Source organism: Trachemys scripta, chromosome 21, assembly GCF_013100865.1.
Source record: "Trachemys scripta elegans isolate TJP31775 chromosome 21, CAS_Tse_1.0, whole genome shotgun sequence".
NCBI lineage: Eukaryota > Metazoa > Chordata > Testudines > Emydidae > Trachemys > Trachemys scripta.
The window spans coordinates 15,966,052-15,982,295 of record NC_048318.1 but is presented as its reverse complement, the minus strand read 5'-3'; the positions used below and the strand labels follow the sequence as shown (position 1 = coordinate 15,982,295).

General features: G+C 41.4%; 1 protein-coding gene across 5 annotated transcripts in view; it reads left to right on the top strand.

Annotated features, from left to right (window-relative positions):
• CADM1 (cell adhesion molecule 1) overlaps positions 1 to 15,385 on the top strand; it is a 290,909-nt gene extending 275,524 nt beyond the window's left edge. For 3 of the 5 annotated variants that reach the window (XM_034754862.1, XM_034754861.1, XM_034754859.1), the window contains 2 exons: positions 13,873 to 14,004; positions 15,033 to 15,385. In XM_034754862.1, the coding sequence (XP_034610753.1) occupies positions 13,873 to 14,004; positions 15,033 to 15,151 (251 nt within the window). In that variant the 3' untranslated portion in view covers positions 15,152 to 15,385. Of the gene's footprint in view, positions 1 to 1,436; positions 1,491 to 13,872; positions 14,005 to 15,032 lie in introns of all 5 variants that reach the window. The other 2 variants (XM_034754860.1, XM_034754858.1) reach the window with 1 other exon arrangement.
• The last annotated feature ends 859 nt before the right edge of the window (positions 15,386 to 16,244 follow it).

Here is a 16,244-nt window from a genome sequence, read left to right as displayed (position 1 = left end):
TTTCGTGGTGTTCCTTCTGTGTATCGAGGGGCGGAATTCGTTGGTACTCTTAGACAGCGCAGAGGCCGTGTTCTAAGTATACAAACCAGAGGGAGCCCATTTGACAACGTTATGCCGGGAGGCAATCCTCCTTTGGAATTTCTACATCGCCAGTTCTCTCAACCTGAGAGCTGCTTACCTTCCAGGAGTTCAAAACACTCTGGTATACTGCCTGAGCAGGTCGTTTGCAGATCACCACGATGGTATCTGAGCCCAGATGTGTCCAGGTCCATTTTCTAGCAGCAGGGAACTCCCCAAGTGTACCTGTTTACAATAAGAGCAAACAAAATGTCATCTTTTTGTTCCTGAGCAATTCACAGCCCAGGTTCACTGACCGATGCGTTCCTCTGACCCTGGTCAGAAGGCCTGTTGTGTGCCTTCCCTCCAGTTCTGCTCCTGCCCAAAGTCTTGTCCAAAGTCAAGCAAGATTCTAATAGCCCCAGTGTAGACAAGTCAACATTCACTCTTCTTTGAGTAGTGTCCCTATGGGTGCTCACCGTAGGTGTATTTGCATCCCTGCGCCTTTAATTGGAGATTTTAGGTAGCAGTGTTTGTTTGGCCCACATGTGCATTCTCCCTCTCTGCTTGAGTCACCTACAGTGAAATGGACATGTGCAATTGCTCGAAGGGGGAAAAAAAACCTATCTACTTCTCTGTAACTGTTTTTTAAGATGCGTTGCACATGTCCATTCCATGACCCACCCTCCTCCCCCTCTTTATCAGAGCCTTTCTAGTAGGAAGAAACTGAAGGGGGGTCGGGGGCAGCGTGGCCTTTTATACCTGGATGCAGCAGTGGAAGGCACCAGAGGGCACTCCTGCTGCCCTGATAGGTACTGCTGAGGGAAAAAATCTCTTGACGCTGTGTACGAGGCGCGCACACAGTGGAATGGACATGCACAACACATCTCAAAGAACAGTAGTTCTGGAAAGGTAGGGTAACCTTTTTATCCAAGATATCCATAAATTGATAAAATGCTGTTTGTGTCAACATTGGCCAAGGATTTCAATTTGTATTGTAACTAGAAATAAAATTTTACATACACACACGTGTAATCTAAATAGAACTGTAATAAAGTGATACATCACACCATTTGACAGTTAACAATCAAGGTTTGGGAAGGGTTTTTGCATGCTGTTATGGATGAGTGATTTTGAACATTCACCTTCATGTTTCATGTGTTTTAAACCGTGTAGACTGAGGAATCTTTCTGACAGTCTATCAGTACTAAAGTAGACGATTGGAGAACTGCATTTACAAGCTAATCTATTCAAACCATCCAAAGGTGGCAAGTGACTGACTCACTTTTTTTTCCAGTAAATCCATCCTCAATTGTTAAGTGTATTATTGTTGTCCCTTGAGGAATATAAAGAAAAACGAGTTTGTTTTTACTTGTAAGGCTTTACTCGGTTGCCAAATTCCGCAGAGGAACTGGACTATGGGGATCTCTCAGGTAAGGGCGAGTAATTAGGTAAAACAGTGTTGTGTTCAATCTGTGGATACTGCGTCCACTTTGATTTCTGCATCTTGGCCATTTTGCATTGCACAGTTGCTGTTGTGTAGCAGTGAAATATAGAAGCCTGTCTTTTAGAAATATACTTGTTTTCTGCTTCTTTTTCCTCTCTCAATATTGGCATGCATTTACATATTAACATACTTCAGAATGGGGGCAGGGAAATGTATGCAATACGATGTAATTCATATTTCAGGTTGTCAAACAGCAACTGTAAGTTCAGTGGCTTGAAATAATATTTTAATCCTAATTAGAGAATGGTTCAGTTGAAATTTTGTTACATTTGTAAAACACTCCCGGATGTTGGATTGTATGAACGTCTATAAAAATGCAGTTTGCGCTAAATCCACCCTGCCTGCTACTTCATGTTGTGCTGGGAAATTGTCATGACATGATTATCTCAAATGGGGAGAGAAAGGGACAATTCTTTTATCATGCGCTATAATGTAAATTAATTAGATGCTTTGAACCTTTTTTCACAGCAGACTGAGCAACTTGCACAAGTAGGTTTTATTGCTGATTTCCCAAATGCAGGCATTACTGTTACAAATTAAGAAACAAACCTCTCTTCAGCGGGTGATTTGGGAGGGGTGGTTGTAGTTGAAACACAGACATAAACTATGGTACATAGATGTATGTTAAATCACTTGGTCTCACTTACATCTAGTCAGATGAGCTCTTTCTGAACATTCTAAATACTCTAATTTAGCACCTGCTGTCACTGCTTCACTTTTAATTGTTCGTTTTACTGACCCATTTTTATTTGTGCTGTGAGGTCTTGAGTGCACGTGAACTGTGAGGCACCATGTGAGACTTTTAAACAGTCAAGAAAGAAATGGGCCATATGGGTTCCCCTTCAGGCGTCAGAATGGGGCTCTTCCATAGTACACAAAATCATGGTGAAGCAGACCCACTTTTAAGTCCTGCTTCCATTGTGGGACTCCTGGCAATTGTTGAGGGGGGCTGGCTGCAGGGTCCATAGGTACTTGGGAGCAGCGCTGCCCAGAGGCATCGTCTTGATTTGATGCTTCTCCATTTTGTAGTTTAAAAAAAAAAGTCCAATTTGATACCTTTTTTTTAATTCATAGAAAGTTTTTCGTTTAATTCGCAGTAAACTTATCTGCGTCTTTTTGTGTGTGCCACTAGAGGTGTAAATTGGCCAAGTGGTTAGACATTATTGAACTACCGTGCATTTTATCTGAATAAGACATCCCATGAGCTGTTCAACAGCTGTAGAGCCCGGCGGTGCTGATACCTGATACCTCAGGCCTGAGCCAGTCCTGATAGCTAAGAAGTACCAGGTGTTTGTGATGTATCAATGTATGGAGGGGAAATGATTGTTTTGATTTGATAGTTAATTAGAACAAAAAAACTATAACCAATTAACTGAATAACTTAGAGAGGAATTCCGTAGTCGAATTGCTGAAATGAATCTCTTCCATCACTCCTGTTGCTCCTTTTTGAGTGGAGCTGCCTGTCTCTCAAATTCCTGACCACAGCACAAACTCTCAAACTGAGTGTAGCGGGCTGTTGAGGAATGGATAGTACTGACTGGCATAGGGACAAGGTAATAATTTTGTTTAATTTTCCCATTTTGCTTCCAATGCAGCCAGTGACTCATTCTGTCTAGAGGCATTGACAGGATAGCATATTTTCTGCTGATAGGTGTGTTTTTCTATTTGAAGCTTTAAAATGTAGGGCTACATTTTCAAAAATCTTCACGAAATCCATTGCTAACACATCTGCTGCCCATACCAAGTGGGTGAGAAGGTGTCCTGTTTGCACGAGCACATGCCCATTTGGTATGTTTTTGCAGATGTAAAACAGACCATCTGTTTTGAGAACTTGGTCTATAGGTTATTAATATTTTGTAGATTTTTAAAAACTGTTTTATTACTTATGCGCGTGTGCCCAGAGATGAACGCCACCAACTTTAGTCATCAACGTCACTTAGAATTACAAAAGTGTCTCATCCTCTTCCTTAGCTATAAACCAGCATACACTAACCCCTTAAGCAAAAGTCTGAGGGTATGTCCACACTGTAATAAAACACCTGTGGCTGACCAGGGTCAGCTGATTTGGACTCGAGGGGCTCAGGCTCTGGGGCTGTAAAATTACAGTGTAAATATTGAGGCTGAGGTTGGAACCTGGGTTCTGGGACACTGCGAGAGGGGAGGGTCCCAGAGCCCAGGCTCCAGTCCAAACGTCCGCACTGCAATTTTATAGTCCTACAGCCCCAGCCCTGCAAGCCCAAGTCAGCTGGCACAGGCCTGCTGCGGGTGTTTTATTGCAACGTAGACATACCCTGAGTAGCCAGATGGGCCGTCCGTCATGCCCAGAAGGTCAGTCAGCAAACTCAGGCTTTCCGACATATGGTAAAGGTAAGTTCCGAGTCGAGAGCCACCTACTGAAAATGCCCAGCCTCCAAACTTCCAGTTCTAAGGCCTATGAGTGAGTGTCCAGCTGATCTCATCTCCTTTACATGTATGCTGGGAGACTGGCATTTTGGTGGCTAGCCGATATTCAAACACGTTGGGCTTCAAAAATGAATAGCAACACCTTGAATTGCACCCAGAGTTGAACAGGAAGCCCCTCCAGACAGAATTATTGATGAGCTCTGGCATCATTAAATGCTAGTTCAGCAACAGGGTTTGCGCAGTATGACATTTATTTCTGGTATTCACACCCTGCTAAATAGTTCCCCCGGGGGCTCTCCGAACAGTACAATTTTATATAATGCATCTATTCCCCTGCATCCAGGTAGGTAGGTTCCAGTGGCCTGTATGACTTTTGCTGCTTGAGGTACATATGTCCCTATGACTCAAACATTTGCTCTGTAACATAAGACCCTATTGCTGTGAAATAATTTGTTTTATGCTCACAGGAACTCATATGAAATTATTCCCCCATCAACCCCTCCTTGGCACCATAGTATCAGGGGTATCATAGCTGTAGTCTTGTCAATCACTCACCTGTCACAAGTGCTAAGATGTTTTTTTGCTTATGATTGTAATAATCCAGTTAAATTAATTCAGTAAATTGTAGTTTCCCTCCCCACAGATGCATTATAGTCATCTTACTTTTCTCAACAGTGGTGATACACATCTTGTAAAACACTGAACAATCAAGGAAAAACCATGTAGCCTCTGCATCTGGTTTGATTAGCTAATCAAAACCTGATTAGCATCTTTGTTCAAGGGGGATGCTGATTAATCAATTACTATTGATTGTAAGCGTGGCTTCATTCTCTAGCAGAGAGATGTCTGAAGAAACAGCCAATAAAAATTGAGCAGCTGTCATAGTGATTAAATTTATTAAAACAAGATACATTATTTTTTATGAAGCTATCTTGAAATGGGTCACTGCAGAGGAGCTTATTGATTGAAGAAGGATGAACTCCTTGAATTTCTATAGTTTAAGTTAGAGACCAAATTCAATTATAATACAAGACAAACAGGTTAACACCAGTCTTAAACAGTCCATCAATAAATTAGAGTAGGTGTAGCGCACTTAATGCTAAACTGTCATCATGAATAATAATATCATCCATTCCTACTGCATCCGGGTAGCAATTCCAATCCTTCCCTATTTATGGATGAACATGACACATTTCTCCAAACTAATGACAGGCACGAAAAATCCCAAACCCCATTGCTGCTTTAGCTGATACCGTTTTCATAGGCAGCTTGATAAAACTCACCACAAAGCAAGTTGACCAATCAAGGTACTTCTTTAAATAGAAAATGCACTTTGAAAATGTTCATGGTCAATGTTTTTTTCTTAGCCTCCTAGTTATTAGCAGAGATAGACTGGCTTTTTTTATTACATGTTGTTATGCCTTTTAGACAGTGGGTAACATCTTCAAAAGTGCCAAAGTGATTTAGCGGCCAGAGTCCCATTATGAAACGTGATTTAGGTAAGGAGCCTAAATCTCATTGAAAGTCAATGGGCCATAGGCTCCTAAGTCACTTTGGAAAATGGGACTTTGTCTCCTAAGTCACATATGCACTTTTGAAAATGGTATTCATTAACTTTACCTTTTAAAAGTAAGATATTTACTGGGCTTAGGGGTTTTTTTAAAAAGCATCACTTGTTTTCCCTTCTCCAGCACAATCCATGTATTGCAAAAACATGAGTAGTATGGTAGCTACGAAGAGACTTTAAAAAAAATTGTCCCACATCATAGCTTAAAAATTAATTTCCCCCTAGAAATGGAAGTGCTGTTAAGAAATTTTTGTGGGAGTACAGCGGTAAATCTCAATTGCCGAAATTAACGGCCAAGCTGCGCATGCACAAAGGGATCTATCAATCTTCTGCTTTTACAGTACAAATGTGCACAGAAGAAACTTCAGAGCTGTCAGTTACCCCCCTATTTCTCCCCCCAGAAAATGTTTTAAGACCTTGGTCTCCATAGCAGAATGTAAACCAGAAAAAATAGACATAGCAGCTACAGTAAATCAGTGGAGTAAAACACTCTGTTCCCTGAGCCAGAGGTGGGACAAACTATATCTCCTTAAGTGCTTTAGTTACACTGTGCCCCAGGTGGTAGAAATAGAGCCTTAATGAGCCACAATGGTGGAGCACATGGAATTGCACTAAGAACCACTGTGAAGGTGCATTGTTAAAAACAGTCCTTGAGGCTAGTCTGGCCTGGTGATGCGGTGCTGGACATCAAGTTCAGAACCTAAAGTTTCTATGCACCTTGGGGGTTGGGAGTGTTGTGAAGAAACCTTCATCCCTTTAGTCACCCCGGGAGCTACTGTGAAGAACCTTGACTCATTATGGGGGCAGCTGTTTTGTGCAAGGGGGACAGGCTGATATAAACCCAGCTTCTCAGTTTTAATTACCAGGCCTAAATTCCATCTAGGACTTGAACTTGGTCACCTAGGGCTTTCAGTTCTTGTGCAGATTTTTTAAAATAAAACATTCCATTTCGGTCAGTGGTTTTACAGGTGTGTTGCTTTTTTTTTTTTTTTTTTTTTAAAAAACCTTCTAAATCAGATATGACTTGGATTTTAAATTCGGGCAAGTGATGAGTCCATTGTCGTATCTTATCCAGTCGTTCTCAAGCTCTAAGGCTTAAGTTCTCACCGCTTGCAAAGAGTAAAAAGAAACTCAAGGGATCTGGAAAATACAAAATATTACATCTAAAAAATGGCCCAGTAAACACAGAATCAGACAGAACCATTCACCAGTTACCTGGAAAAGATCTGCCACAGTCTAGCCCAGAGCTCCAATCTTGCTCTAGCTGTTTTAACCCACGCTATCCGAAAACTGCCACCAAAATCCACTCCCTTCTTTTCAGACAATCGATAGTCTCCAGTATTCTGGTTGTTTTAAAACAGTTACTTCTCTGGAAGTCCAAAATATCATGTCTGCTTTGGAAACTGGGGTTAAGTAGTTGTTAGTCTTTAAAACTATAAATTAATTAAAACAGGATATTCAGGTTTAAAAAGCAGCAATTAACGGCATATGGTACTGTGCAAATGATTCTGGACAGAAATTTGTCTGGAATCAAAAGATGCATAAGCAGTTTCACTGATCAGTTTCATAGTCCAACATGGTGCTTTCGACTGTGTTTTCTCCTAATTTATCCTCCCTCTCACAAAAGGTAAACATGAGGCTACTAGGGATTTTTCCTTAAGCCAGAAAAACAGGTACGCAAAGAACTGAAATGCTACAGGTTTCAGGGTGGGAGCCGTGTTAGTCTGTATCAGCAAAAACAAGAAGGAGTCCTTGTGGCACCTCGCTGTTTTTGCTGAAATTCTACAGATTGCACACTGCCAGGGGTTCACTATTAACTGTATTATTTAATCCATCCTCCCCAGAAATCTGGAACTATATCTAACAGATCTATGGTGTTGAATAGATACTATACAAAAGAGCGTTTCCTTTTTCCCTTATGTATACTGTTTATCAGATATGCTCATTTCAAGGAAAACTTCAGGTTTAATATATTGTCAAAGCTCGGATATTTCTTAATTTGTGGATAATGTAACAGTTGACTTATCCAGTTTAAAAAAAATTTAAAATAACTTCCAAAGTCTCCAATTCCCTGTACTTTTAAATGGGAGCAGAATGTTCTTGCTGTTAGTTCATATCAAGCTGATCCCCTGGTTGAGACATTCGCTGTTGTATCAGCCCCCAATTCAAAGTCGTCATCTCCATTTTTTCCCTCAATGGAGGCAGTACAACAGTGTTTAAAAATTCATTGTTTCAACCTATATTAAGTTATTAATATAGCCCTCTAAGGAGGTGGTGAAACAAATCACTGCAGTTTTCCTTTAAGATGCTTTGACATATTAGAACCGTACTTGGATGACTTTTTTTTCTTTTGCTACGGTGCAAAGTAGTTGCTGAATAGTGCTGTACCACTGCATGCTGCTCAGAGAGCAACATGCAACACTGTATATTCACCTGTTTCTTACCTTCCTACATTGCTTCCTCTCAACCAAACACACCCTTAAAAAGGCTGTGCCCTTTCGAGACCAGCGTGCTCCAACGTATATTAACATCTTAATGGGAAAGCGGAGCATGTATACATTTCCTACTCTCTGACAAGAGGGAATTAAATGTCAGAAGGATTTGTAGCATCTGTAATTGAATTGGTGCTGAGCAAAGCAAATCTTAAGGAAGAATAACATATTAGGATTAGCAAACAATTTTGTCAGTTCCTGCCATCTAGCCTGTTCCCCCTTCAGTAATAAAGTTGTTTGATTTTTTTTTATCATAGATATGAAGCTACAGTGGGTTTTGTAAATTGGGGGCAGCATTTTTCAGCAGATGCCTTTTTTAAGGTCAAATCTTTGTTCCTGCCACCAATTTCGGAAAGCTGCTGCTTCCGCTACACTCTCCTCTCTTCCCTCCCTCCAACATCCCTTTCTTTCCAACAAAGAATTGACATTAATCATTGACTATTCCCTGTGTTAGGATAATGCCCCTCCTCCCCCCTGCTCTGAAGGGGCTTGAGGCATTGTTTGTAACAACACCTGATCTTCAGGGCTAGTAACTGAGCTGAAAACTCAGCATGCATGTCCAGGAAAGAGCTCTACCATCTGGAAAAGCGTGCATGTGTGTGTGGACATAATGTATGCACTGTAGGTTTGCTACTGCAGCCTGTACATGGAGATTTCATATGAATGTCAATAGTAGCGTTGAGTGTTTGAGCTACAGGATGGGGTTCTTACTCCCTATATCTAAAGCACAAGTAAAAAAGAAGGTAAGTTCCCATCTCAGGTGTGAATTTTTTTTGTTTATTTTGCACTTGAGTTATTTAATAGGAAAAATTGAATAGCCTGATCTGATGCCCTGTGGCACTTTAAAATAAAAGGAAAATGATTTGTTTCCAGTCATCCCTAAAAATAAAGGTTCATTCATTTCAGGATCGGTTGGGTCAGATGCCACCAAGTGATTCCCCAGTGATATCTGCCCCACTGAAAAGCCTCATTAGCGCTTCCTGCATTAGTAGTCAGAAACTCTATTAGTGTTAAGTGTCCTGACAGTGGTGCTGCATGTAGGATTGGGTAAGAGAGGTGAGGCTTATCTTTCAATGCTTAGTGGAGAGTGGTGGCTAAGGCATGAATATGGAGATGTGAAGAAAGAGGAAGAACAAAAAGGTGTGAAGAAATTAGTGACAACAGGGGAAGAAGAGGAGATGGCACCAGATGCTCTGGTGTATGGTGACAGAAAGCCATATAAGTCCTTAAACGCAGTCAGCCCCTGCCATTAGATGGTAAGCTCCTCTTCTTGAAAATCCCATTCAAAACACTGATAAGCATTGGCAATAAGAGCAGAAAGGCTGATCCATCTGTCTGGAGGGAAGAAAGTCGATTTTTTTTCTATGATCGTTGTTATTTCGGGAACTTTCTTTCTTCCTATCAGTGAGACACTGAGCCACTTGTGAGTGGAGCTAAGCATGATTTCTGAAATGAATCCTTCACTTGAGGCCTCAGTTTGGATCAACAGTGGCCTTGCCTGCCAGGTGTAATCTTAAAGGTGCAGGAATTCCTGGATGCCCACTGGCAGCTAGAATGCATCTGTTGTTCCATTTTCCATTTAAAAAAAATTAAATAATGAGCTTTAAATATCCCCTGAATTTTCTTTCCCAGTTGAAATGGCAAGTAGCTAAACTGCCCAGAGAGAGACTAGATGAAGCAGAGGCAGTGGTGGTTTTATTTTGCTCTATGAAGCTGGCTGCAGGCTGCTAAACATGAAATATGTACACGAAAGGATGGAGCTTGATGGTTTAGAGCCTGTGCTCTCTGGAGGCAGAGTTTAAAACTTTATCTTGGGTCACAAATGCGATGAGTTATCAGGGAGTCACCTGAGTCCCTATCTGTCAACTTTATGAAACAGCCACACAATTTAACATAACTGGTAGACTCTGCTCAAGCCCCAGGATATGAAGACTAGGGCTGCAAGACAGGATTAGCATCTATTGGCAGAGCTTTGTGGGAGACTCAGTACAGACGTAACAGGGAGGTTCTGCAGGTCAGGAGTGGGGTGCGTTGGCAGAGTCCCTGCAAAGGTGACTTACCTTTCCTCAGCTGAAGGCTGTTTGTGAAGATGGGAGAAGTGGGAGCAGGTGCATAAATACATCTGATTGGGTAATACTGTTTTAATTGAGTAATATGTACAGCATTTCTAGGGAATAAACATCCAGTGTATTAGCAGTCAGACTCTGAGAGAAGTTCCTTTCGTTTGATGATCTAATACAAATATGAAGCCATTTTCCTCTAAGGCAAAAGTGCACTGTTGACTGATTCTCGGATTTGTCTCTAGATGGTTTGCAAGTACTAGACATCCTCAGTGTGTTGTATTTAATTTTTAATTAACACGTAAACTTAGACTATTTAGCCATACACGCAATAAAATAAACTTGGAGCGTATACTTGGAAAAAAATACTGTTTTCCATAAAAATAATTAAGAAAAATAGTGCCTGTCCCAGTGGAAGAAATCATATTTAATAAGCTGTACTGGGCAAAAATGTTTGTCAAGCTGTGTTTGAAAGTCAGTACTCAGGGAAGCAGGGACATGACTAAAGACTCACTGCTCTTGACTTAATTACAGATTGAACAGAAACCACCAAGGAGCTGTCAGGCCAGTGGCTTTGGCACACCACTTCAGTAGATCTCCGGCTGGGGTAAACCAACGTAGCTCCACTGTAATTGTTGCTATGCCGATTTACACCATCTGAAGCTCTGGTCCTATATTTCTTTTTCTCCATCTGTGTTGGGTCAAGCAAAATGCATCTTGGCTCCAGTTCTTGGGCTGTGCTCTCACATGGTACAGATGTGCTTTGATGTGCATACTTTGCCCTAACTGTTCCCAACGTCAGCAAGAAATCCTGACTCTTAATTTGAGGTACGTCCATCTCTCTGTCAGAGAGGGTGCAGCACTAAGAAATCATAACGTCTGATGTTGCCAGTCTTTGGAGTTAACTGATATAACTGCAATAAACAAACTGAGGAAGATAGGTGAGTTAGTGTGGGGCGTTATTTAATTGTGTGATCAGAGTGAGACTTGGAAGATACCTGTTGAATTGGTGTGCTTCTGCTGTAAGTAGCTGTGAAGAGTGTACATAGATTTTAGAACAAATAAAAATAATTGGTTACATTGATAAATACAGTGAAACCTGTCTTAAATGACCACTGAGTGGATCAGCCAACTTTGGTTGTCTTGTGGAAAATGACTTTTTAAAGACCTTAAATATTGTGCTGGAACATGGAATGAGATGATTTTAGAAGGGTTGCCTAGAACACCAGTCAGGGATCACACATTGTTCTAGGTGCTATATTGACAAGTAACACTGTCCCTGCCCCTAGTATGTTTGCAGTCTAGGTGCCAAGGGGGACATGATGTTTGGGTGGAGCAGCTGTCAGTAATCATGGTCATTACACCTCTGGCCACAACAGCAAATGCAAATGTATTTTTCTGATAAGGCACATGTCTGCAGCTCGGAGAATGCCCTTCTTAGGAGAAATTTTTTCAGGGTATATTTTGCAGTCACTGGGAGCCCTTCTCTGCCCTTAGTTTTCAGGATCTGCACCTTTCTCTGAATTAGTTACCTTTGTACATGTATCTTCTGTATTGTAAATATCTTCTTCCTGTTTGTCTCCACCCAGCTATGAAAAATTTACTTGAGGGGGGAAAAAAAACCTGATTGGATCTGAAACCCTTGGCAGGTCATGATTAGTTAATTCTCCTCATTGAGAGATCAACATTTATGCTTTTTCAACTGAGTAAAATATTTCATTGGTTGCTTTCCTGATAAGTTTTGTCCTTCAGATACACTTTGTCATTATGTTAGAGAGAATTTTGCATTTCATTTTTCTAATCAGGAATAACCTATATGGGATATACCTGCCATTTGTAGGCACTGTTTTGTGAGCACCAAGAAGTCTTAACCCATATCATGCTTTTACATTTCTCTAGTACATTCTAATCATAGTTAAATGATTTCTATGTATATCATGCCAGAGCTACCCCAGTAGTGAAAGCTTTTGGCTAACAGGAGAATATTTTTTGCCACACTTAGTTTAACGTATTAGATATATTGCTGAAGGGGATTTTATTTAACATGGTTCTATCTAATTGGCTGCTCTTCATTTTGTCCTTTTAATGTGCACCTACTTTGACCTAATTAAACCTAGACATTCCTTAGTTTATGCCAATTCTACCCATTTTGTTCTGTTACTTTTAAAAGGCAACTCGAAGAAACACTTTAAGATTTTTTTTTCTGTTTAATTTAAACTGTTTTAATTAAAATGCATTTTATGGAGCTCTCGGTCACGAATTATTTACTTACATCCTTCAGTTCTTAATCTTAGAACAGAATTGGAAATATCGATAGAAAGTGTAAATCCTGCGCTCCCGCTGAAAACATTGTATCAGGTTTCGGCTCAAAAGAGCACCATTACCTTTAGCTGTCACGGATCTGTACACTTGATCGATAAACTTCAAATATTATTAGAGGTGGAGGCTTCAGAGATTTGCTCTGTTATTTGGAGAGAGACAGAGATAAATCTTTCTTAAAAATTGACTTGAATTTGCACTCTCAGTCTTCCTGGTGAAATGCATTTCTCTTAGGTGTCCAGGCAACTGCATGTGGGACAGATTTATAGGCCATGTGCTGCTTGTAGTGAAAGATTTAAATGGTAAATCCTTCACATATGACTTCACAAATCATGTAAAGTTAAAAGATTTTTACCGTTTCTGTTGCTGCTGTGCTTAAATTGTAAGGTACGGCTAGTAAATCATTTTAATAGAGGTGTCGCGCTTGACTCAATAAAAAAAAAAAAAAGACAATGGTTTAGCTTCCATTCCAAATGTTAATGTATTAATCAACGGGAGAATAATTGTTTTTTACTACATTATAAATCTCGGTTGCCATTAGAATTGCAGCAAGGGTTGATGTAGCTGCATTCTTAAATTAAAATTGTTTACACTGCTATACATTCATTTTACATGGCCATAGCTCATTCCGGGTTCATTTCAGAGTTGTTCCCCCGCCAAATAAGTCATTCCTCTCTAAGGTACTGGCATCCTAAGGGAGAGATGCTTATAAAAGAAAATTAATTGCATGGCGAGGTGTTAAATAAATAAAATAAAGCGGTTGGAGGCAATGTACAATTATTGCTCGCTATCTGTGTTTGAAGAGGGTTTTATGGTTTGCATTGAGAGTTCTGCTATTTGATGCATCATGGAATGGCATTGAGAAAAAATGTATTTAATCACATAATCCTAGATTTCTTTTGAAATTACAAACTTGAGAACTTGATTACTTTTTCGCGATGCAAATAAAATTTGGGGGGATTGAACATTCCTATAAATAAATGTCCTGTTGATATTTCCATACAACTGATATTTGATGTCACCATACTGGTACTCCCTGGCCAATTGTTAGATCATCTCCTTTACCTGGGGGGAGGGAGAATTGAAATTGGGGACGGAGGTGTGGACAGACCCTCACAAAAGATGCAGATGATTCCATGTCTCCCTTCCCTTCCCGATCTTGTTCCACATGCATTAGTGGTGACTCTGCTGCTGCATAGTGGAAAAATAACTCGTGAGTTGATCAGCCAGGCCTGTCTGCACCCTTGTGTGAACTGACCCATTGGAATCAGTGGTTCTCCACGTGTGGCCCAGTCTACACACAACTGCCCACATATCTCACTCTCACTCACACACACTGCAGTGCTTTACCCCTCTCCTTTTAAAAGTAAAAGGGTGGCTTTTCCAACCCTGGGCACAACGGCAGCCAAACCTTCAAATCACCCTGTAATAAGTCCCAAATTCCTATTCCTCTTCTGCTCTCGACAGATTCTCGAGCAGGTGATGAAGGGTCCATAAGGGCCGTGGACCATGCGGTGATCGGCGGGGTCGTGGCCGTGGTGGTGTTCGCAATGCTTTGCCTGCTCATCATTTTAGGGCGATACTTTGCAAGACATAAAGGTAAGCTGAGGCTTAAAACACAACGTTGGGAGGGTTTGGCGTGGTGGCAGCTGTAACGCTCAGTGATACAGGGCACTGTGTTTTGCCACACAGCAGGAGAGAGAACAGAAAAAGCAGCAGACGGACTTGTATAGTGGAAGGGGATCCAGGAAACGGGAATACAGGATGGGAGGAAGCTGAAAGCAAGATGGGGGCGCACAATAGAGACCGAGAAGAAGGGGGAAAGCGCCTCAGGATTGGGAGAGGATAGATGAAAGAGATGCCATCCTTAATGGAAGGGCATGACGTGCTTGAGAATATACGAATTTATTTTTGCACTCTTGTGTACTGGGAGGGGCAATATCATTCCAGACTCTTACATGGCATGAAGTAACTTAAAATTAATTCAGTCCACTCATAAGAGCATTTAAGGCCCTTTGGTCAGTGTGGGATGCTGATGATCATCACTTGTTGTATGTGCTCCTGAGAACTCCTATGTACTTTGCTGAGCACTGCCAGTGTCACCGCTGAAGTGCCCACCCCCGCCCTCCCGTGCTGGAGGCTCTGATTGCAATGACAAAATTTTAAAAGGGGTGGGGAGAAGCATGGTTATTGGTAGTTCTCAATCTACCCAGTCATGGAGAGAGACTCGCCCTGGGTCATTATATAATGTCCTAACCGGTCATGTTCGTTCTTTCCTTGGGGTCATTTTTATAATGCCCTAGACTGTCAGTTTCAAAGCCTCCCTGCAGAATTTAGATGCATAATTCCCACTGAATTTAGTGTGCATCTAAATCCATGAGGCAGCATTGGAAAAATCTCAAGCTTAATGTCTGAGGTCATTGTGCTGTCTTGCGGATTAATGCTATCACAGCTGTTGGTTTGAGTAACACCTACGGAACCCCTAGATTCAGACTTCTCTCCTTCCTTCCGGTGATGGTTCTTTCTCCCCGTCTCCTGGCTTCTTCGCAGTAAAGCAAGCGGCAGTGTTACAGCCATTTATGCAGAGACCATCAATGAGTCACAGAACCTCACTGCTTTATTTTCAGGTACATACTTCACTCATGAAGCCAAAGGAGCAGATGATGCAGCGGACGCAGACACAGCTATAATCAATGCAGAAGGAGGACAGAACAACTCTGAAGAAAAGAAAGAGTACTTCATCTAGATCAGCCTTCGTTTCAATGAGGTGTCCAACCGTGGACAGTTACTGGCCCAGTTTAGATGACAGAGACAGTGATATTGGAAGTTGCAACCAGCTTGTCTCTTTTTTTTGTTTTTTGTTTTTTTGTTTTGTTTTTGTTTTAAATGAATGGGTGGAGAGATGTCAGACTGGGAGGATCCGGGATTGGCTGTGTAAAAAATGTTATTTGTAAAGTACACTCTGCTGTTCGACACCTCAGTTTGGGTTTTATTTTTTGGCCAAGTCCAGCTTGGATTTAGTTTAGTTAAGTCATTTTCAGAAAATTCTGTGCCTTGTTTTATTTTTATTTTATTTTATTTTTGCGGGGCGGGGAGCGGGTTATGTGTGTTTCTTCTTTTCCCCCTCCCCCTTTCTGTTCTTTTGGAATTGCCTGCTGGAACCCCTTGGAATAGATTTAATTGTTTTTAGTGTTTCTTTATTTTAACGCCACTATTTTTCTGTTCAAAATTCAATCTCATCGGAGGAGGAGAACCAGCACGCTTTAGATTTTGTAGTTTGCAATTCAGTGTATCCATAATACATTCTTCTCTGTTGTCTTAAAGGCTTGGATGAAGAAGCTATGAAAACTGTTTGCGGCTGCCAGTGTTTCAAATGCTTTCTAGTGGTGGAGAGTAGAAAATAGGCTGTGACTCAGACAATGCACTCCGTTGGCTACGGAGAGTCATTACTGCACAGGGTTATCTGCAAGTGAGGTGTGTCACTGTGAGATTGAATCTGTCTTGAATTCTGTGTTTGTAGATGTCACGGAGTATTGGGGAACTCAGGGCCCTGCACCCCCGGCTTCCTGCGATTCACCATGACTTTCAGCCAGCCAGTAAAGCAGAAGGTTTATTTGGATGACAGGAATACAGTCCAAGACAGGTCTTGCAGGCACAGACAACAGGGCCCCCCTCAGTTAGGTCCAGCTTGGGGTCCCAGGGCATGCCAGCCCAGCCCCTTTGGGGGGTCAGAGCCATCTCTGCCTCCCAGCCATCTCTCCAGCCTGCTTCCAGCACTCTGCTTTCAGCGACCCCTCCCACAGCCTTTGTTCAGTTTCCCGGGCCCCGGAGTCACCTGA